General features: G+C 45.3%; 1 protein-coding gene across 1 annotated transcript in view; it reads left to right on the top strand.

Annotated features, from left to right (window-relative positions):
* Positions 1 to 23976, top strand: part of EGFLAM (EGF like, fibronectin type III and laminin G domains) — a 135997-nt gene that overhangs the window by 59272 nt on the left and 52749 nt on the right. Inside the window, exons 6-7 of the mRNA XM_079793916.1 lie at positions 40 to 175; positions 13464 to 13630. Of these exons, the coding sequence (XP_079650042.1) occupies positions 40 to 175; positions 13464 to 13630 (303 nt within the window). The remainder of the gene's footprint in view (positions 1 to 39; positions 176 to 13463; positions 13631 to 23976) is intronic.

The raw sequence follows: 23976 nt of genomic DNA, 5'->3' as shown, positions 1-23976 counted from the left end.
AAGATCCTAAACCAACTAGTTGCCTGCTGTCTTGCCTAGATTCCTGCCTGCCTCCGGCAGCACCCCAGCAGCCGCACGTCACTGTGGTTTCCGAGTCCGAGGTGGCCCTATCTTGGAAACCTGGAGAGAGTGAAGGAAGCTCCCCTATTCAGTACTATTCTGTGGAATTCATCAGGTGAGTTTGTATGTCACACCCAGAAGCCAAAGGTAGTGACCTCAGGTATTCTAAGCATGCTAGAAGACTAGAGGGAGCATGGGCTCACAGTGTGTGTGTGTAACAGATGACAGAGGTGTGGAGGCCTGGGCCAGCACCTGCCCCCTCCTCTTCAGTGGTGGGCCATCTGGTAAACCTGTCCCCACTCACCTGCCTCTTTCCCATTTCCCTTCCACAATTAGAGACAAGTCTGCCTGCATTTCAGGCTGGGAACCTGCCTCCCTGCCTTTGAAACATTGTCTTTGAAATAAATACTCGATGGTGACTTTTCTGGAGGCAGAAGGAATAAGACCTTTAAAAACAAGTACAGTTCATTGTATCTGTATTGCCTTGGGCAAGTTTCTTGGTGTAGTTTCAGCTTTCTTTATTCTCATCACCTCTCCAGCCCTTTTTATTCCGCTTCTCAGAGGGTACAAGGGTGATTAGAAGCTTTCTAAGAGTGTAAAATGTGAAACGGGCTTCTCAATGCTGCTAGGTAATTTTGAGCAAAAGAACAAAACGAGCCGAAGGAATTCCCGTCTAAGGTCCATCCTCTGGGCCCCAGTTGCAGTTGGGATGTGAGTGGAAGCACCGAGCTATTGAAATGAGGTGTGTGGAGTCAGTGTACTCTGCAGGAGAGGCGAGGGGCTTGTCTGGGGCTGCCTGCTGCACGATCACGAAGGGTCTTGCTCAGTACCTCGTTCCCGGGCTCTCTGAAGCAGGGACAGAGGATTCTGCCAAGATTTGAGTAGCTCCGCTCTGGTCCTTGACTTCCAGCTTATTCCTTGGCCGTGGGAAACACATTTGTTTGTCCAGAGAAGTTCTGCGTGGAGTTTCTTCAATGCTTGAGTACAGAGCTTGTTTCTGGCTGGTTTGTTGAATTCCAAGTGGCAGGAGCTTGAAGGAAGATGAGGCAGGAATGTCGGAGCTCCTGGGACTGTAAAGTCCAGTGGCAAGTCTAAATTCAGGGAGGACAGATCGTGTGACCTCGACAGTCTGTCTCCATCCATTTCTGTGCCACGCCTTCCCCTTCGCTGGCCTCAGTTTCAGGAAGGCTCTTCCTGTAGGTGGCCAGGTGGCCACCAGGCACTGAAGATGTGCAGCCGGCTTGTGTAGCTCCCTGCTGGAAAAGAGCCCTCAGAGTCTCCGTGTCCACTCTAATTGGCCAGACTTGGCTTCCTCTCTGTCCTCTGAGCCAATCAGTGTGGCCAGGGAGGAGACCACACTAAGTGGTCAGCACATGTCATATTCTGAGCTCTGGAAGTGAGGAATGGCAGGTTGTTCAGACCTGGAGTACATGACCGAGAGCTCAAGAGGATGGAAATTGTGGTGCAACTAATGGAAAAGAGAAGAACATTAAACAACAAAAAAGTTGCCTCTTATTAAAGCTCCAGGCCAATGCTCTTCCTTAAGGGTAATCTACATTCCTGCTGTTGAGTAGATTTGGTAGACAAAGTCTGGAGTAGAAAAGATTCTAATTCTGGTTTCAATAATAGTTAAAAGTATAACATAGGAAAGTCCTAAAACTACAGCTTTCTTATGTACAAAAACTTAACATTTCTAATTTACCAGCAAAGCAAAATGTAATACTTCAAAATTTTGGAAAAAAAGCAAAGTTTTTTAAAGTTAGATGATCTGTGTAACCCCCTGGCAAAAATGATGGTTATCGTTTAGTACTCGTTTTGCTCTGAAGCGTGCATTTTTAAAACTTGTTTTAAGTCCGGCATCTTGGTAGAAGGTAGAAATTACAGCTTGTAGCCTTGTGTGTACAACTGAAAGTAGAGATATGAAAAATTCACTGGATTAAGAACCAGAAGAATTGGGGCAGGTGGCCCTGTGCCTGTCACTTCCTCTGCTGAGACCCTCCTTGCCTCTCATAGTTTGGGGTCCCCCCAAAGCAAAGCCTGAGACAGGGACTTGGGTGCAAGTCATTTATTTTGTTTGCACAGGTGTTTATTTTATTGTTTTTGTTTAGAGGTAAGAATGAGAAATGAGGAAAGTGAGAGAAGGAAGGAGGACACATCACCATGTGTGACTCAAGCTCCTTCCATGGGAGCTTGATGCTGCTGAGATCTCTCTGGAGTGTGCTGAGTTCTTCCTCCGAAATGTCCCTATCGGAAGGACAGGAGCCTCTACTCTCCACCTGCCTCCTCCTCTGCTGACCAGGGTTCCCCAAGGGGGCATAGTTCTCACCTTCTAGGCCCTGCTGGCTGTGGATCAAGGACGGTTCCTGGGAGGGAAGGAGCTGTGATAGGAGGGCAGCAGGTGCTTGTTGAGGTTGGATGCGGGCAGTGCCAGGAGGAGAGTCTGAGCTCACAGGAAGCTCTCTGTGCCACAGCTGCGGCTGAAATCAGAAGTGGGGGGACCCGGGAGCTGACATGGACCCCCAGGCATTGAGGACAGTATCCTTAGCTGCAACACATGGTGAAGTGTGGTTAGGAGAATCAAAGGAAATCACAGATGAGGAAGAATTTGTCGACATTAAAAACCTAGAAGAGTGCCAGGTAGATGTGGCTGTCCTGTACCTACATTTAATAATTATCATTTCTCTCCAGCAAAAATGCATTTTAACATTCAGAATTGTCTCTAACAGTTGAGGGGTTTAGGTCCCAAATTCTTATGTATAAATATTTTAAAATTATTCATCATCATAACAAACTGTTACATATATGTTTTTTTTTCTGTTTAGCTTGAAAAATATACTGTAATAATGCCTGGAAAGCTAGCTTCAAATTTAGTATTACTGGACATCTTGGAGTTCCAAATGGAGCATGGTAGAATGGGGAAGCCAGCTCCTGATTCCAGCCCTATACTAGGAATTCTGCCTCTATGATCTCTTCCAGAATATGTGACTGGTCACGTGACCTTATCTCAGCCCCCTCCATTTCCTCATCTGTAATGTCAAGTTCATGTGACCCTCATTTCAGGGCTGCTGTGTATAGATTTCACACAGTGTTTATACACAATAAACATGCAATGTTTTGTTTCCTTCCCACCATTATTTTCCTTTTACAAAGAAAGAAAGTGAGACTCAGTTGCTGAAGTTGCTTAGCCGAGACAAAACGACTAGATGAGGACAGAATTAAAATGGGAACTGATGTCCCCTGATGTCCAGCCCCGTGCTCTTTCTACACAACCCATATCTCTTCATGTCTGACCCACCTTCCGAGAGGGAAGGAAGTGTGAACGCAGCCCGCCAGCCCCCAGCCCTGATGGCCAAGGGCATGGGGAGCCTCCGCTCAGCTGCTGTTTGCTGTTGGACCAGAAAGAAAGCTTTCGCAGCTGGTTGTGGCATTTACTATTTGGCTGCAAGATAAATCCCCCCATTCATTTGTAAACATCTCCGAGTCTCTCCCAATACAGGTGAGGCCTGAGGATCTGTGTTTAGGGAGAGCTTTCTTGTGCTCTAGCAGGAATTGCAATTAGCCTGAACAGCTCTAGGGGTCTTCAATCATTCTGTTTTCCCCAGAGAAGTCTGTTTAATGTTTAATATTGAAGTCCTTTTGCCCGGATACAGATAACCTCCTGCGTATAGAAACACCTGTGACGGGTCTCCCTGGGAGCCCAAAGTTGCTTGTTATATCCAAGAGGCAGACCAAGGCTAAGAAATTGTCTAAATCAGTTTATGGCCAGAGGTTATCCTCAGATTTCAACCATCTTAATGTGAAGTTTCCATCTAGGTTCTGTCCTTGGAATTAGGTTCCAGTTCTTTCTCTGTCTTGGTAGGTACTTATACATCAGTTGCTCTTCTTATTTATGAAATGAGGATAATGGTATCAAAGGCATTGCTAGGAAATAGTCTTTAAAAATCTTTAAAAATACTTAACTGACTAATAAAAGATTAACCTGAGAAATTATACTAGACCAGGGTATGGGGAACTGACTGCTCACTGGCTAGTTTGGTGATGTTGCAGGTAGACATTATGTATTCATGATGCTCTCCAGAGCCCTGGACTTACGACCAAGCACATTTTTGTTCCTTATCCAGCTTCTATTTTCCCCTACAGTTGACCTGAGGTTGTTCATTATCCTCCTTGCTAACAGTAGATTTTAATTTTTAATCAGTATAGAAAAGATTTGAAGAGGCAAATTCTAAGTAAGGCTGCAGGCTGTTACCTATTTTGCAATATTTTCAAAAATGTTACCTGCTTTCTTAAAACAGAAAAATCGTGCATTCATGATGAAAGAGAACATTTCTAAAGTGATACTGAAAATTTATTTGTGGGCAGTAATGCTTAGCGTTTGTTAAAATAAGAACCAAGCATAAATATAGCTACCTATGTTTTGAAATATTTTGTCTATAAATGTCTGAGAAACTTTCCTCTCTCTGCCTAAGAATTTCCCCAGGGTAAGTGTCTTTCTCATAAGCAAAAAATATATGTTATGGTGGCCATGAAAACCAAGTCCTGGAAAAATATTCCTCACCCCTGATGCTCCAAATGGGAGGCCATACTTCACATACTAGTATGCTATCATTAGACTGGTTAAAGGTGAAAAATAGTTTTAATTGAACTTACCTGTAGTTTTTCTGTAGTGTGACCTGATTTGTTAAAATTGCTTCGGAGCTTTGCTATGTCAGTTGCTGAAAGCGTAGATTAAAGTTTTCAGTAGCTGTCTTCAATAAAAAAAAAGTCTACCCCTGACTTTCCTGGTGTGCGTGTGGGAAAGTTCACAATATTTCTGTGTATATTTTAGGGGCACAGGGTCAAGAAATGCGGATCTCTAAATCTCAGCCCGAGACAGTCACACGAATCAATGGGAAGGAAAAGGGTTTCTTTCTTTTCCCTTTCACACTTTTCTGCCCAGATAATTCCCCGATCCCTTGCAGATGCCTCCCATCATGAGACTTGGGAAATTCATCTTCACACAGGGCTGCTTCTAAACTGACTTTCACTTGGGAATCTCAAGGTCATGCCCACCTGGGTGGGTTTTGAAGATTGTTCACAAATTGACATTTTTTTTTTCAAAAGTTGTCTGTCTTTCCATCCTACGCTCTTTGTTAATGTACAAGTAACAAATGAACTTAGTTCCTCACAGAAAGTGACCCTGCAGAGGCTGTTGCTGAAATGAAGATCCCGTTGGGGACTCAGAATGGAGGCTGGACAGATTCTGGATTTTCCTTGAGTGTTTTTACGGGATGATGTGATTTGAGTTATGGTTGAGGTCACAGCCTAAGAGAGTTAAAAGAAGTTTCTCATTCAGGATCAAAACTTACAGTCCAATTATTGGTTTCATCTCTCAGCTTTAAGTTTGTGCAAATGTGGGGTCAGAAGAGAAGATCGGAGCTGGCTCCAGTCCTTGGGACCAGTGGCTTGATTCCAGTCCTCAGCTTCCTTACATATACCCTAAGGCTGCGCCATTTGACCTCTGAAATCTGGTGACTCTGACTTTCCATCCTCATGACAAAGGCGAGGCAGTGTACCCTGGTGGCTTATGTACAGGCTCTGGACCTAGGCTCTCTGGTCCAACCCTTGCCCCCACCACTGTTAAACCATGTGCTCTTAAGTGGATTATTTATGCCCCATTCTTTGTACCTCAGACAGATGAATGGGGATAACAATTTGCTCACCTCATCTAGTTGTGAGATTCAGTGAGCTGATGCACATGAATTGCACAGAACAGCACCCGGCACATAGTAAGTGCCTCCTCTATGCACGGTCTTCCTGTTGATGGATTCTGTGATAGGTCTGTTCTGCTTTCTATGGAGCCATGTACTTTCTTGACTAGAAATCTTTCTGCTTGCTCTTCTCTGCCAGGATTACTCTGCCACCTCTTTGCCTACCCAGCTCTTGTTCATCCTTCAGGACGTTTGTGTAATGATCACTTCCTCCAGAGAGCTTTCCCTGAGCTTCTGCCCTTCTTCAGGCTAGGTTAGGTACACCTACAGCATTTACTTGCGACACTCATCACACTTGCAGTGAATTACTTGTTCAAGTTCATGGTCTTCCTCACCATGACATGCGGACAGTGACTCCCTCCCTTCTGTGGAATACAGCACCTGGCATGGAGTAAACATACCACGTGTCAGGCAGGGGCCGGCCAACATTTGGACACAGGCGGTCATGGGATTGCATCTAGAGAGTGCCTACAACTCGCTGGAACCTGCTCAAGCCCCTTAACCTCTCTGCGCCGCACTTCCCTCCGCTGTCCTTGGGGATGATGACAGCAGTGACCGAGGAAGGTTGTGCAGATGGAAGGGTGTCTGCAAGGAATGAGCAGAGTAGCTCCCGGGGGATTTAGTTTGTGTTGGTTCTTTTTCTCACCCTGAACCACGTGGAAATGGAGATGTATTTCCACACTGGCCCAGGGGGTTCCATGAATCCTTTCCTGCTAATCTCAGAGGCCACGACAGAAACCAACATCCTGCATCCCCACTGCAGAAATCAAAGCCAGACAAAACCCCCACACGTGTCTGCGCACCCACCCCTAACCCCCTCCCACACAATATTGTTTATTGCTTTTGTTTTCTTATCACGAAAAGAATATCAGGATGTGGCGAAGCTTCAAAGAACACCTAAGTGCACCAGCCTGACTGAAAGTCCCGCTCTGGGTTTATTTCATCTTGAATGCTAGCTTGCCTTCTGGAACTCTCTATAGTGTGTGAGTGAACTGTCAGCTTTTTTCACAGCGTTTTACTAGGATGTATATCAATAATTGGGCAAATGGCTGTAATACTTACCAGTGATGTAGTCCGGCGTGTTTTCCTGCCCCTAAAACTATAGAACTTACAATTTAAATAACTGTTTTTCCCCCATTAGTTAATTTGGGGGAGAATGGAGGAAAATCCAATTTCTTTGTAAGAGGTTATGCTTTTTAGCTCTGAGCCTTCTGACCGCCAGGAATAACCTTAGAAATAAGTGAGAATGGGCTTGCTCGATGTCAGCCGAGCCTTCACAAAGAATTCCTTTTCCTGACCTTTACTTTCCAAGTTGAAAGTCTCAGGAGCACCTTGCAGACTGGTGCCCGGCCCCAGAGTTCCTGGTCTGTCAAGGTCACCCTCTGGGGCTCGGGTGGGAGGGCAATTCTGAGTGCCTTGCAGAATCTCAACAACTGTCCTTCCTACACATCGACCCCCGAAAGCTCCAGCCCCTCCCACCACGAGCACCTCTGGTGCCATCCCTGGTCAGACTGTGGCTGGCGACCTAACCTGAGCCCTTGTGTAGGCAGGAGCCCTGTGGGAGCGGTGAGTGGAAGTGTGCCCTTGCTGGCCTGGGACGAAATGCCAGCTGAGTTTCCTTCTCCGCTCTATCCGTCTGCTTGTCATTGGGGTGGGCTGAACCAATTTGTAAATAAAGAGAGAGGGCTGAAAGCTGAAGGTCAAATGATACATTTTTTAAACCTGTGACTACTTGGTGGTTCTGGACTTTCCTCTGCAATTCATTTCCGTGCCGAGCAGCTCCCGTGACAGTGACAGAGAGCGGAGGCTCTTTAAAGCGTGAGGTTCTCGCTCGCCTCTGCTGTGTCCCCCTGGGTGACCTTGGGGGTCATGTCTCTTCTAGAACAGGGTGCTGGCCTGCACTCTGCAGATCCTCAGGAGGTCCATGGATAGGATTCAAAGGGTCCCTGGACTTTGGTTGGACAAAAATTACATCTGTAGTTTCACCAAATCTAGTGTGCTTTTTAAGAAAATATGAACATAGGCAACAAGCCACAGTGGTATTACTAATTCCTGAGACTTTGTCAGCATTAGAATTCTAGATGTTTTCTTATCCCATTACATGTTGCACACATTCCCAAATACTAGTCATGCTCATCACTACTTTAAAGTTATTGTAGTAATTAAATCTATTGCGAGGTATTGTTATTTGATGTATTAATAAAGAAGTACATTTTTAGTATATCATAATTTTTTGTTTTTATCATTGTTTTCAATATGATTGGTTTTCTTGGTGATCCTATGTATGTCATTTTATTCATTAAAAATATTCTGAGCCTGGCTAGTGTGGCTCAGTGATAGAACATCCACCTAGGAACCAGGAGGTCACGGTTCGATTCCTGATCAGGGCTCGATCCCCAGTGCAGGAGGCAGCAGATCAGTGATTTCTCTCATCACTGATGTTTCTAGATCTCTCTCTCTTTACCTTCCTATCTCTCTGAAATTAATAAAAATACATAAAAAATATTCTGAGAGAGGTCAGATGCTTCCTCGGACTATCAAAGCAGCACAGACAAGTTTAAAGATTGCTGTTTCGGTGCCCAGCTGGCGTGGCTCAGTGGTTGAGCGTCAACCTATGAAACAGGAGGTCACGGTTCGATTCCCAGTCAGGGCATATGCCTGGATTGGGGGCTCAATCCCCATTGTGGAGTGTGCAGTAGGCAGCCAATCAATGATTCTCTCTCATAATTGATGTTTCTGTCTCCCTTCCTTCCTTTTTGAAATCGATAAAAATATATTTAAAAATAAATAAAGATTCCTGTTTCGGGCCAAGGGTTGTACAACTCTTTCTCAAGGGTCAGATAGCAAATATTTTATGCTTTCCCAGTTATATTCCCCCAACACATTACTTACACAACCTGGCAGCTGGCTGAAGTTTGCTACCCCTGGTTTAGGGCATCTTGTTATTCCTAAGGTGAAATTCTAAAGATGTTTCAGTTCAGCTCAACCACCACTTATTTGACACTTACTGTGTGCCTACATCCATCCAAACATGTACTGTAGAGTATCTTCCATGTGCACATTGTACACAGAGCTGATGTTGCTCTGTCCTCCTCTACCCAAAGATGCTCTCTTCAGTTATCCAAACCCAAATACATCCCAAGCCTAACTTAATTCTTCCTGGTCCTCATAGACTTTCCCCAGGATTTCCGTTCACATTGACCCATTCAAATAGAGCTCTTGAAATATGTTATTTTGCACTGGCTTCCTACTGATCCTTAGATGTATTATCTCCCAATTAGATTGTAAACTCCCTAAGAACTATGTTTGTAGTTCCTTGAGCCTCCAGAATGTAGCTTCTGTGATGGTAGCCAGTTGATAATCATTAATCACTTGCCAATTGACTAGCCCATGGTAGCTGCCTACTGGGTTTGATGGTAACCAAGAAAAACACTTGTCCACTAAGGATGAGGTTGGCAATGGGAGAGGTGTTTAAAATGCCAAAGGAAAGAAAAGGAATGAAACAGAAAAGTATACCACCTACTGATTGTGCGACTTTGGATAAATTATTTTCTTCAGTGTCCATATGGGTCAAATGTGAGCCTCGACTAGACAAGTGGCTCTTAAAGCTCTTGAGAATCTGATAAAAGCTGAGGACCCTTTACTAAGAAAAATACAATGATGTTGACACATAAGAGCTCACATGCAATTTCTGAAAGCCTTCAGGCACTTGGGCGAAATGATCTCGAAGATGCTGATAACCAGGTTGGACGCTACCTTGTCAGGGGTCATGCTTCTTCCCACCCCATTGTACCAGTGAGTGAGTCTTGATCACTTGAATCAGCTGACTTGGATTTGAGTAGCCACTGCCGGCACCTTGCTTGTGCCCCCGAGCTCTGCTGCCCAGCCACCTTGCAGAGGTGCTCCGCTGATCCCTGGAGATGCAGGACCTGACCCAGCCCTCGCCCACCCTTTGGAAAAGTGCTCCCAGTGCCCATCTGCTGGTGGCTGCCCATCTTTACCTGGGATGGCAGCGCATTCTTAGTCTGCTTCTCTCCCTCTAGCCTTTTCATTGTTGGGGACATTGGCAGGCAGAGTTGCTATGGTGATTTGACTGGCCACTGAGTAGTTGAATAAAATAATTTCCTTTAATTGAAAAAGGAAGCTGTGGCTGGAGGGAGATCTAAGGCAATAGTTTTGCCTAGTTGTCCCTTTCTCAACCTCCCCTTTGCACTGCTGCACCTCGAGGGACTCACAGCATTGAAATGCACAGCCCATGAGAAGCAGAGGCCAGATGGTAAAGGTTTTGAACTGGTATTCAGTCTGCACGAGCTGTCCTCTCACTCTATATAATGAAATGAAAGGTTAATGATTTTAATCTCTCATTTGCTGAAAACATAGCTTTCTTTCCTGCATTAAATGAACGAATACAAAGTAATCGCCCTTCCAGGGAGGGGGTGTATTTTTACAGGACGATTGTGGCCGGTAGTTGGGTGAACAGTGGCATCCGAGAACAGTTCCAGGTCAGCTCCTCTGGAAGTGCCACAGGGAAACTTGGCAGGGACTAACAGGAGAGAAAGACTGCATCTGACCTTACTTTTAGGGCATTCCCTGTGGCTTTCCTCTGTGATTTTATTAATTTTAGTTTGTGAATGTGTTTCCTTCCACTCTCTGAGGTTTCCTCTTGGATGACAAAGTTAGTTTACACGAGAAGGCCGTCTTTAGGGAGAGGGGATCCAGAAAGAGAAACCGGCCCTGCTTCCTCCAGTGGGCATGCCACGTGACCTCTGCTGCTCCCACGCGTGGATTCCTGTGTGGTCCAGCCCCACAAACCACTCGGTTCCGGGAGCCTGAGGAGGCATCTTTTCTTGGGCTTAAGGACTCCATTTCACCCTGCTAGAGAAATCGATGTATCATCTGAGCATCTCTTTCAGCAAAATGAGTATTTCCATGCCCAGTAAGTTCATAAAGGATAAACATCAGTCTATTTTGCTTCCTGCCTTCTTCTAAACACCTGTGAGCAGAGGTGTTTAACAATAGAGCACCAGAGAGGGGACCAGGCAGCAAGCTAAAGGGTGGAGGCTACCCCCCAGCCACTGTCCCCCAGGTTTTCATCCAATATCAAGGGTCTTCTTAGTCTAACTTTCCCCCATCAACCCAAGTTGGCCTCACCATTCATCCGCTGTGACCTCTGGCAAGTGACGTACCTGTCAATGCCTTAGTTTCCCCTGCAGAATGGGGGAGGGCGTTCAATGTGATTACCTGCTGCATAGGGTAGTTTGGGGGAAATACATGAATTAAGTTGGAACCATGCTTGGTCCGGTAGTGTTCCCTTACTCATGGTTTCCCTCTCTGCGGTTTCAGTTACCTGTGGTCAACCATGACCCAAGAATATTACACTGAAGATTTCAGAACTAGACAGTTCATACATTTTAAATTGCACGTTGTTCTGAGTAGCATGATGAAATCGCCCACTGTCCCACTCCGTTCCCCTGGGGACGTTACTCATCCCTTTGTCCAGTGTCCGCAGGCTCTCTATGCTACCTGCGGGCTAGTCATTTAGGAGCCGGTGTGGCTATCAGATCAACTGTTGAGACGGGTGAGAAGGGCAGGTCGGCCGTCATGGCATCGCAGTGCTTGTGGTTGAGTTAGCCTTATTTTACTTACTGATGTCTCCAACGAGCGAGAGCGGTGATGCTGGCAATGTGGATGTGCCAAAGTGAAGCCATAAAGTGTTTCCTTTAAATGAGAAGGTGAGTACAACAAGACATTTGAGAGAGAGAAACCACATTTACATAACTTTTATTACACGTATGTTGTTGTAATTGTTCTATTTTATTATTCGTTATTCTTGTTAAAATGTGTCTAATTTATAAATTAAGCTTTATCATAGGTATGTACGTAGAGGAGAAAACATGATATATTCAGGGTTCAGTACCTTCTATGGTTTCAGGTACCCACTAGGGGCCTCGGCATGTATCCCAGTAGATAAGGGGGGGATACTGTACTTCCTAAGAACTTGATAAATGGTGACTATTATTTGCAATTAACACAGAACCTCCACTCCAGCTAGGCCACCCTCACTGTCCTCCTGTCACCCACAGTCCTTCCCAAGTGTCACCTTGCAGCTCTTATTACCCAGAATGCTCTGTTCTCCCACCATCTGGGAAGTTCACACAGAGCAGCACAGATCCAGTAGAAATGCAATGTGAGCAGTATGGAGGTTGAAGTTTTCTAATAGTGGCATTATAAAGGTAATATGAAATACGTGAAGTTAATTTTAATAACATATTCTAACCCAGTGCATCCAAAATATCATTTCAGTATGTAATCAATGAGATAGTGTACATTCTTTTTTTCATTTAAAAATCCAGTGTACGTGCTGGGAGTCTTAATCCAGCATCTAGAAGGGTTCAGGAATCTGGAGAAGTGCTGTGTGTAAATTAATCAAGAGTCCAGAGATGAAACATAATTTTGGAAGGCATTTGGGGGGCCAGAGAAGACTTAGCTAAAGGAACTAAGTTCTCTCTTGTCTCAGGACCCCTTGCTTTTTATTAACACAAATTGTCCTAAGGCAAAGTAAATATATATCAAAGGCCAGGGTTTAGTACACAAAATCCATTGTCAGATTGGGGGAATTGCCTTTGGCTGTTCAGGTGTTTGGCCAGTAGGAGGCAATAACCTGTAGATTAAGATGCCCCCAGCTGCCTGGCAGCAAGCAATCCTTTATGCATCCTTTTCAGGTTTGGGGAAATGCCCTCAGCCATGCTGACATGCTGGAATTGCCTTCCGGCATGTATGTTTTACCCTCACAATACATTCTAGCCCCATTTCAAGTGCCGACCAGCCAGATGCACCCAGGTCTAGAGTAAGCAGGTGGCCAGGGTTTCCTACTAGCCCTGTGAGGTGTGCAAGTCCCTTAGATAATGGCTAACATGTGCTGAGAGTTAATGATGGGACGCCAGGCACCATACTGAGATTACAGATTTTATTTCATCTGTACCACAGCCCTCTTAGAGAAGTACTTCTATTCCCCCCAGTTTACAGATGAGAAAATAGAGACTTACAGACGTGAAAGAGCAGCTGGCAGGATTTGAGTGGCTCTGTCCCTCTGTGTGCTGCCTCCCCGGGGGCGGGTCTGCGTGAGGGTCTGCGCTCTCTCTGCACGTGGGAGCAGTTCTACAATTTTACTCGGAGTAGGAAGAATGGCCACGGACAGAATCCGCCTGGGTTTTCCCATGGCGATTCCTACAAATTAGTCACCCCATAAAACTTCTATTTGTTTATTTTGTGAACAGACTGTGAGCCCACGGAGTCTGTGCTCCCCTGACCTCCGGGAGTGGGGCTGTCAGGGGAAGCTCGTCTATGAAACATCTGCAGGCCGGAGCCCTGGAAACAAACTCCCGTGGGGGGTCTTTGTGCCAGGAGCAGGCGGCTGGTCCTCACCCGGGGTTTAAACACTGGCCCTGAGAAGGATCTGCCTGCTTTTACTGGCAGGCACTTAAAAACGACGACCTGTGATTGAAAATCAAGCTGGCTTCCAGATAGGGACGGTCCCCTGTTTTCACAAGCCTTGCTTGAGGGGTTCAATGCCATTGGTGTGCATGGCCGCAGCGCCCCTCTCCTCTGCGCCTGACCGCGCTTCTTGTTTATCTCGTTCTTTCCCCAATCAAGGCCAGATTTCGACAACAGTTGGACCTTCATCCAAGAGCGGATCCAGATGGACTCCATGGTTATCAGGGGCCTCGATCCGGACACCCACTACCAGTTTGCCGTGAGAGCCATGAACCCCCACGGCCGCAGCCCGCGCAGCCCGCCCAGCCACACCGTCCGGACCTCCCGTGAGTACCGGGCCCTTAGGGCTGAGGTCGCCTCCTGAGGACCCACTAAGTGCCCTGCGGAAGGGCAGCCAGGGCCCGGACTCTTGGGCCTTTTCTGCGACCGTTTCCCAGCCCTTTGGAAGCCCTTCCAGCGGGGACACGGGCTGTTTCTATGGCCACGTGAGGTCAGCGGAGGATTTATTTTTGCACCATCCTTGGGGAGCGTGAGGTCAGTTTTCTTTCACGACCGCAGGAACAGAGCACATACCACGGCCTCCCACACGTTTTATCCTTTGAGATAATGGGTTCATTTGAAAACCACAGGATTTAGAATAATGCGCCCAGATGCTTCGGGGCTATAGTGTTCGCTTGCAAATCAAGGGCGCCCAGGTAAGCCAGTCCCTCGGAGGAGGGTCAGGGAGAATCAAAGGCGTCACTGGTGTGCTGACACCTGCCGGGGCCCTGATGGCAGAAGTTCCCGTCGGTCCCAGCGCCTCTCCGGGGCTGGGGGAGCTGGGTGGTTGGCAGATCTGCTGGGCATTTTTTTCAAAATGTCAGATTAAACTCTTATTACAGTCCATAGCTTAAGGAGCTCCCCCAGGATGGGTTCAGGAACCACTTCAGTTACTTGGACCTCCTTGCCAATCCCTGCTTAGAAATCTTTGTCTTTTGAAAGTGGGGGGCACATGTACCTATAGCTGGAACGCTGTGTAGCCGGGAGGTCTCAGAACTGAAACTTGGAAGACTGTCATCTTTTCAGTTTTGCCAGTAAATTCCTCCGAGTTTCTGTCTGAAGGGCCCTGAGTCCCCTGTCCCAGGAAGGCAGCCGCCCCACACTGTCCCTTGGCTTTCCATTGGCCGGAGCGGAGCCCTATTTCTATTGGTTAGTGCAGTGGTCGGAAAACTCATTAGTCTACAGAGCCAAATATCAACAGCACAACGATTGAAATTTCTTTGGAGAGCCAAATTTTTTAAACTTAAACTTCTTCTAATGCCACTTGTTCAAAATAGACTCGCCCAGGCCGTGGTATTTTGTGGAAGAGCCACACTCAAGGGGCCAAAGAGCCGATTGTGGCTCGCGAGCCGCAGTTTGCCCACCACGGGTTAGTGCATCTGAATAAATTCCTCCCCTCTCCTCACAGGACACCCACACAGCTGACTTCCAAGGTTACGGCTCTTATCAGGGTGGAGAGTCACCAAGTCCTAGGAATGTGGGCTCTTCTGAGAGCAGCCCTTAGCCTAACCGTGGGTGTCAGGCTTCTTCCTTCACAATGAACTGTTGGGGGATACGGAGATGTGATGAGGACACACAACCCTACATACACAATAACTATGATCACCCCAATAACTGTTAAATTCCTCTTCTTCTTTCGAGTTTAGGAGCTAAAACTCCCCAGGCGTATGACCAGGAATGAAGCACCTTCTTCCTAGAAATGCTAACGATTCTGTTTCAAACCCAAGGAGGGCCTCCTTCCCCCCAGCTGGCTGAGATCTATGCTATAGTCTTTGGTTAAACTTTGTGCTGCATGACCCAAAACTGGGGTGACAGGAGCCTGGGCACGCCTCAGCCTTGGATCTGACTGTACTTCGAGCGTGGAGTTTGTCTTTACGACAAACGAGGCAGTCACATGCTCACCCCACTCTGCGAGCTGACCCACACTCACTTTCTTCCTTCATCCCTAGTGTCTCCTTCCCCACAGAGGCAGGACACGGGAAGGATGAGATGGCCCTGGGTGTGGGTGTGGACATTGGAGTTGGGGGAGGGGACGTGGGTTAGGGCATCTCTTGATCTTTCTCTTTTTAAACTGAAGCATGGGTCTGGTCTTGGAGTTCCTGATAATCATTGCCCCCTGGGTGGGTCCCAGTTTTGTGGACTAAGTAGGATAAGGTATGTGAAAGTACTTTACAGATATGTAGTGGTTTTTTATTGGATTTATTGGGGTGACGCTGGTTAAAATTACACAGGTTTCTGGTGTACGATTCTACAATACTTTGTCTGTATATTGTATTGTGTGTTCACCACCCCAACAGATACGTAACGTCTCATTACAATGGGTCTCCTGTGCTAAGTAAAATGTTATCATTTCAAAGTAATTGTGTGCAGGGGAGGTGGCTGACTCAGTGAAAACTCTCAATCATGAAATAGTCTTAAGTAAATATAATTTAATGACTTTTACGTATGTACAGTTACTCAAATCAGGATAACAGAAATGGAATCTGTTAGATGGCCTAGTCAAGGATACTAAGAATGTGCTGTAATTCGTATTTCAGTCATGTTTTTTTCTCATGATCACTTCCAATGTTTTAGAGAACCCTGTGTTCCGGCACATTCACACTGCTTATTTGCTTTTAGTTTAGACTGTAATTTTGTTTCCAAAACCCATTTTCCAATATATAAAATCCCCTAATTACCAAGGAGCACTTATTTGGATCACAATGGATTCTGGATATTAGAGCTACCGCTGTGAGTCTCCTGTGAGCCAGACACCACACTGAGCGTGCTCCCCGGCAAACCCCGTACTAATCATCACGAACCACCTTGCGCTGGAGGACGGTGTCCCTTTCCCTAGGTTTTTACAAAGTGCGCTTTTGAAGGGTTGTGGATTTTGCCAAGAATAAAAATTACAAAGGCAGGATTTGAACTCAGTTTGGCTGCCTGCAAAGCCACTTCCCTGAGTGAGATTCAAATTAAAGGTGGTTCTTATTATTCTAATGCCAATAGCATGAGGATGGTAAGGTCAACAATTAAACAAAATGGACTGAGGAAGTTCTGGCAGCACAGGACAAACCTATAAGATTTTTTTCATTGAAAACTTGGAGGTAGCCCTGGCTAGTGTGGCTCTGTTGGTTGGGTGATGTCCTGTGCACCAAAGAGTTGCTGGTGTGATTCCTGGTCAGAGTACATGCCAGAGTTGCGGGCTAGATCCCAACTAGGGGGCGTGCAGGAGGCAAACGGTTGATGGTTCTCTCACATAGATGATTCTCTTTCTCTTTCGCCTTGCTTCTCTCTCTCTTTAAAATCAATTTAAAAAATATTTTAAAAAACCTTGTGAGGTACACTGTCCTTACATACCAGCCTGAAATTCACCCAGTATGCATCCGTATAGCCCTGGGACGCTGCAGCCAGCAGCCCTTCTGATTGGTTAGATCCAAGTCCAACCAGTGGTAAATCGTTTGAACATGGCCTTGAAGGAATTTGTGAGAACAGTATTTCCAGCTGTTGGGCTTTCCCACTCGCTGCTCCTCTTCTTCCCCACCTCAGGGTCCTTCCTACCTTGCCATTTTCTTGCTGTGATGTCCACTTTGCTCCCTAAGCAGTGAACTTCAGTACAGAATGTTCAAGTTGGCTACTGAGGCAGAGTGCCCAATGGGAACCTTAGATCCCACCCTGGACACGGCCAATCACTGGACTCCTCTTGCCTATTTTAGCCTACGCCCACCTCCTTCCAAAGGAAAAATAACACTTCCGCTCTCTTACTAACAAGCATTGACTTCCCTATTAATGCCAGACCCTATTAGCAGCTTAGTTGCTCAATGGGAACACTGGTAGATCTCAGTTGCTTTTGTGTCCGTAGTTACCGAAAGCCAGGGCCAGCGTCTTCCTCCATTAGCGCTCAGCCCAGCGAGGAGGGAGGAGGGTTTTGAAGGCTTCACTGGAGTGTTGCTAGGCATACCCAGCATCCACAACTTAGCTCCACAAAGTCACTGTACAACGGACCAAGATCCTAAGATCTTTTAGTGTCCGTGTCCTCAAATGAGAAATGGAGCATTTCACTGACCTTGACCGATAATGATGCTGCCTGTGTTTACGTCCATCCTTGTACCGGAGACCGTCCTCCCAGCACCCATTCTGTTAGGAAACACAAAGGCCAAGGTCACGGTCCGGTCCCTCACCCTATCCTGCTCGATTTTTTAAGAAATACCAACAACATTATAATTTGCCTCAGTGTTCCATGGCATTCTTTTATCCCCGTGATTGATTTCATAGATTAGCCCATCAGAACAGGGAAACCTCATGTACACGGGCCCACACGTGACTTGATAGGACATGGGTTTGCCCCGCCAGGCAGTCACTTATTCTCTGGGGCCAAGAAGGATGGAACAAGTAATACAAATGTGAACTATGAATAATAGAAACGGCAGACGTCAGAAAGTGTTTGCTTTTTACCATAGACACATGAAATGGAATGAAAAACAGCTCACCTGTGTGACCAGCTTTAGGATCATAACAACCTTCCCTGGGAGGTCATCTCATCCTGGCGCCCTAAGCCACTTACTTCTCGTGTTCTACGCTCATGATGCAGGCAGAGAGAAGGGAAGTTGGTACCCTCAGGGTGGTGCCCAGTAGAAGGTGTTCTTTTCTTCCTATCAAAAGTCACTTTTCTCTTCCCCACCTGGGGGCATTGGTACCCTGTTTTCTCTGCTGGAACTCTCTCTCCCCAGATCCTCCCATGACCATCCCTCAGGCAGGCTTCCCTCTCACTGTTACCCCGGCCCCATTTCCTGCTTGATTTTCTCCGTAGCCCTTTCGCTGCCTGAAACTATTTATTATCTGTATCGACCCTCCCGTATAAGCTCCAACTGGAGTTGGAATGCCTTGTTCAAGGTTGTGTTCCCAACACCCTGTAAAAAGCAGGAGCTCAATAAATATTGATTGAGTACGTGAATGGCTGAATAGGACTTAACACAGGACTCCTTTGGGGGCTGGATAACTTTCTACTGCTACTGGCTGGGGAATTCAGAGGAGATGGGAGGAGAAAGTTGGTCTAGAAACCTTTGGGTTGCCCCAATGGCTAAGTTCATAAAGTCGAACTCCAAGAATTGTCAAGTGACACCAATAAGAGCAAAGTAAATACAATAAAAGAGGGAGGGAGGGAAGAAGGAAGGATGGGAGAAAGCAAATCCCTGAGGACTAAGTCCAAGGCAATAAAGATGGTGAAGAGGTGTTTGAGAGAGATCCCAGCGATGAAGAGTGTAAGTGAGGAAGAGAGACACTTTCTAACCAAGCCCTTGTTTTGCTCCTGTGCTATTTCTTGATCATTAGAATAAACTTTATCATTTCTACACTAAATTTCTCCTCCCATCCTAATAGGCCTGATTCTGGTCCTCAGAACCTCAGAGACCACATAGGGAGGTGGGAGAGATGTTTGATTTGTTTGGTTTTTGCTGTATTCTCCCCACAATCCAATTTCTTCAACAGTTTCAGAAACTTCTTCTACCAAGCTGAGGCAAGCCCAGCCTGGCTCAAAGCAATCAAATTTCTCCACTAACCCTGACTCCACAGTGGTCCCCCTGCCCTCCTCCCCGCCACCCTCATCCCTAGATAGTTCTAGGGACCATTCTCAAAGGTCCCTAGAACTAGAAGGAAGCTGGGCAGAAGCAGGAAGCTTACAGGATAAAGAACAAGAGAGGGAGAAGCAGGAAGTAGCTAAGGAAGGGGGAAATGGTGCAGCGCTGAGTTGGCTTGGCGTTTGCGGATTGACGGGCACACGGCCGGTGGCTCTGGTCCAGCGGAGCATCTGCAGGGACCCTGAGTGTGCGTTTGCTGGGGTGGCACCCGGCAGGAGCGGCTGCATCTTGGGCCGTGACCTTTCAATGGTACAAAGCAGGTGGCAGTCCGATTGGGCCTCTGGGACGTAGTTGGCTGAACTCAGGAGAGTCTCCAGGAAATGTGGGGAATCCTCTTATGGGTAGCAATTTTGCCAAACTTGGAAGGAATCAGTTCGTGCACATGAATGAAATTGTCGCCTTGAAAGGTATCCCTGCAATTCACCGTTCACACGCATGTTCTGACGTAAGTATGAGACCCGGAGAGCCTGCGAGCCAGCTGCTTTCGGGCAGGTCTGTGCTGCTCCTGCGGCCGAGAGAGCAGCGGAGGGGGGCTTGCTTCCCCGGCATTGCTCCGGGAGCCTGGGATAAGTAGGCCCATAAATTGGCGAGCTTGCGGATTTGTAAATCTTCGGAAGGCGAGACGAACGAGGAGACGGAGGAAGAACACGTCGTTTGTTTCACTCAGCGCCGAGGCAGTCTGCATGCTAAGTGTGCAGCCCGACGCACACATAACTTCGGGTCTGACTTTGCATCCGGGCGCCCGCACGGTCCTCGATTCTGCACGTGCTGCAGCCTCCCCGCGTGTAAATCTGGGTGACAGCCTGTTCCCACGGCTTTATTGGTTCTGAGGGAAATGATTCACTTTGCTGTTTACACTCCTGCTACCTGTGTCGCTCCTCTGAGGCCTTCGGCGTCTTCCATCACCACACAGTTACTTAGAACCCGTGCGCCGAGATTTTACCCCCTCTGGCTAGTCAGGGGAGAGAGACTAGGCAAATGAGAAGCAAATATAATTTCCCAAACAAAAGGCGCTCGCGGAGCTCCGGGTCAGCCGCAGCCTCTGTCCATCAATCCGCCGCAGGCAGCGGCCGCCTCTTTACTCCTCCCCTTCTCAAGGGATTTGCACACGTTAACATGTTGGAGTGAGTTAACACAAGTGTTAAAGATTTTCCCTTTGCTTCCCTCCGTTTTCTTTTCTTTTTTTTTTTTTTTTATTGTATGATTCCATTTATATGAAATATCTAGAAAAGGCAAATTCATAGAAACACAAAGTAGATAGGCTACCAGGGACTGGAGGGAGGAAGGAGTGGGGAATTCTTGCTTAATAGGTACAAAGTTTCTGTTTGGGCTGATGAAAAGGGTTTGCAAACAGTGGCCATGTTTGCACAACATTGTGAATGTAATTAATGCCACTGAATTATACACTTAGGCATTGTTAAATCAGGAATTTTATGTTCTGTGTATTTTATCACAATAAAAAAAATCAAGACATGAAACAGTGTAAGCTTTCTTACTTGCGGCCAATTTTTTTTTTTTTTAAGAAAGCAAAACTAAGCAATACATTGTCTAGGCATATTTTTTAAATTTTAATAAAATGGAAAACAAAACATAATATGTTACCTCTCATGGGAGGCCGGAGGAAGGCTCAGGAGAAAAGCACATAAGTAATTATAAATATAGGTGATTATTGCTAACGATCCAGCTTTTAAGTGGGGTGATAGTTTCATTAATGTACATTGTGTTAGTGTGCCTTAATTTTATTTTTTTTTAAATTTTTTTTATTAAGGTATTATATGTGTACATATCTTACCATTGCCCTCCCCACACCCCACTCCCATATATGCCCCCACCCCCCAGAGTTTTGCATCCATTGGTTATGCTTATATGCATGCATACAAGTCCTTTGATTGATCTCTTATCTCCCCCACCTCTCCCTAACCTTCCCCTTGTAATTTGACAGTCTGTTTGATGCTTTACTGTCTCTGTATCTATCTTTTTGTTCAAGTTTATAATGTTCTTTATTATCCATAAATGAGTGAGATCATGTGGTATTTTTCTTTCATTGACTGACTTATTTCACTTAACATAATGTTCTCCAATTCCTCCCAGGTTGCTGCAAATGATGAGAATTCCTTCTTTTTCATGGCAGCATAGTATTCCATTGTGTAGATGTACCACAGTTTTCTGATCCAGTCATCTGCTGACGGGCACCTAGGCTGTTTCCAAATCTTAGCTATGGTGAATTGCGCTGCTATGAACATAGGGGTGCATATATCCTTTCTAATTGGTGTTTCTAGTTTCTTCGGATATATTCCCAGGAGTGGGATTACTGGGTCAAATGGGAGTTCCATTTTCAGTTTTTTGAGGAAACTCCATACTGTTCTCCACAGTGGCTGCACCAGTCTGCAATCCCACCAGCAGTGCACGAGGGTTCCTTTTTCTCCGCATCCTCGCCAACACTTGTCGTTTGTTGATTTGTTGATGATAGCCATTCTGACAGGTGTGAGATGGTACTGCATTGTTGTTTTGATTTGCATCTCTCGGATAATTAGTGACGTTGAGCATGTTTTCATGTGTCTCTTGGCCTTCCTTCTGTCTTCTTTTGAAAAGATTCTATTTAGGTCTGTTGCCCATTTTTTTATTGGATCATTTATCTTCCTTTTATTAAGTTGTATAAGCTGCCTGTAGATGTTGGAGATTAAACCTTTATCAGTGATGCCATTTGCAAATATGTTCTCCCATGCAGTGGGCCTTCTTGTTGTTTTGTTGATGGTTTCTTTTGCTGTGAAAAAGCTTTTTATTTTGATGTAGTCCCATTTGTTAATTTTCTCTTTAGCTTCCATTGCCCTAGGGGCAGTGTCAGTGAAGAATTTCTTTTGGCATATGTCTGACATTTTGCTGCCTGTGGATTGCTCTAGTATTTTTATGGTTTCCCGTCTTATGTTTAAGTCCTGTATCCATTTTGAGTTTATTTTTGTGTATGGCGTAAGTTGGTGATCAAGCTTCATTTTTTTGCATGTATCTGTCCAATTTTCCCAACACCATTTATTGAAGAGACTGTCTTTATTCCATTGTATGTTCATGCCTCCTTTGTCAAATATTAATTGAGCATAGTGGTTTGGGTCAATATCTGGATTCTCTATTCTGTTCCATTGATCTATATGTCTGTTCTTGTGCCAGTACCAGGCTGTTTTGAGAACAGTGGCTTTGTAATACAGCTTGAAATCTGGTATTGAGATCCCTCCTACTTTATTCTTCTTTCTCAGGATTGCTGTGGCTATTCGGGGTCTTTTTTTATTCCAGATGAATTTTTGGAGAGTTCTTTCAAGGTCTGTGAAATATGCCGTTGGTATTTTAATGGGGAGTGCATTGAATCTATAGATTGCTTTGGGTAGTATGGACATTTTAATGATGTTGATTCTACCAATCCATGAACATGGTATGTTCTTCCATCTGTTTACGTCTTCCTCTATCTCTTTTTTCAGTGTCCTGTAGTTTTCCGTGTATAGGTCTTTTACCTCCTTAGTTAAGTTTATTCCTAGGTATCTTAATTTTTTTGGTGCGATGGTAAATGGGATTGCCTTTTTAGTCTCTCTGTCTGTAAGTTCACTATTGGTGTATAGAAAGGCCATAGATTTCTTGGCGTTAATTTTGTATCCTGCTACATTGCCGAATTCATTTATTAAGTCTATGAGTTTTTTGACGGAGTCTTTCGGATTTTTTATGTACAATATCATGTCGTCTGCAAATAAAGACAGCTTTACTTGTTCTTTTCCAATCTGGATGCCTTTTATTTCTTCTTCTTGTCTAATTGCAATGGCTAATACTTCCAGTACTATGTCAAACAGGAGTGGTGAGAGTGGGCATCCCTGTCTTGTTCCTGTTCTTAGGGGAAATGTCTTTAGTTTTTGTCCATTGAGTATGATGTTTGCTGTGGGTTTATCATATATAGCTTTTATTATGTTGAGGTATGAGCCATCTATTCCCACCTTGTTGAGAGCTTTTATCAAGAAAGGGTGTTGGATTTTGTCAAATGCTTTTTCTGCATCAATTGATATGACTATGTGATTTTTATCTTTCAATTTGTTTATGTGATGTATCACGTTTATTGATTTGCGGATATTGTACCATCCTTGCATTCCTGGGATAAATCCTACTTGGTCATGGTGTATGATCTTTCTGATGTACTGCTGGAGCCGATTTGCTAGAATTTTGTTGAGGATTTTGGCATCTATGTTCATGAGGGATATTGGTCTGTAATTCTCTTTCATTGTGTTGTCTTTATCTGGTTTTGGTATTAGGGTGATGCTGGCTTCATAGAAGGAGCTTGGAAGTGTTCCTTCCACTTGAATTTTTTGGAATAGTCTGAGGAGGATAGGTTTTAGTTCTTCCTTGAATGTTTGGTAAAACTCTCCTGTGAAGCCATCAGGCCCCGGGCTTTTGTTTGCTGGAAGCTTTTTGATGACTGCTTCAATTTCGTCCATAGTTATTGGCCTATTGAGCTGTTTAGATTCTTCTTGATTGATTTTTGGAAGGTTATATTTTTCTAGGAATATGTCCATTTCCTCCAGATTGTCCAGTTTGTTGGAATAGAGTTGTTCGTAGTATTTTGTAACAATCCTTTGTATCTCAGCGGGGTCTGTTGTTATTTCACCTCTTTCATTTCTGATTTTGTTTATTTGGGTCCTCTCTCTTTGCTTCTTGGTGAGCCTGGCTAGAGGTCCATCAATCTTGTTTATCCTTTCAAAGAACCAGCTCTTGGTTTTGTTGATCTTATGTATTGTTTCTTTGGTCTCTATGTCATTTATCTCCGCTCTGATCTTTGTTATTTCCTTCCTTCTGGTTACACTGGGCTTTTCTTGCTGCTCTTTTTCTAGCTCTTTGAGTTGTAGGGTTAAGTAATTTATTACCATTGTTTCTTGTTTTTTGCAATAGGCCTGTAGAGCTATGAACTTCCCTCTCAAGACTGCTTTCGCTGTGTCCCATAGATTTTGGATTGTTGTGTTTTCATTGTCATTTGTTGCCATGATGTTTTT

The sequence above is a fragment of the Cnephaeus nilssonii genome (assembly GCF_951640355.1).
Source record: "Cnephaeus nilssonii genome assembly, chromosome: 2".
NCBI classification, from domain to species: domain Eukaryota; kingdom Metazoa; phylum Chordata; class Mammalia; order Chiroptera; family Vespertilionidae; genus Cnephaeus; species Cnephaeus nilssonii.
The sequence above is the reverse complement of the archived record's forward strand: the minus strand, read 5'-3'. Positions and strand labels throughout refer to the sequence as shown.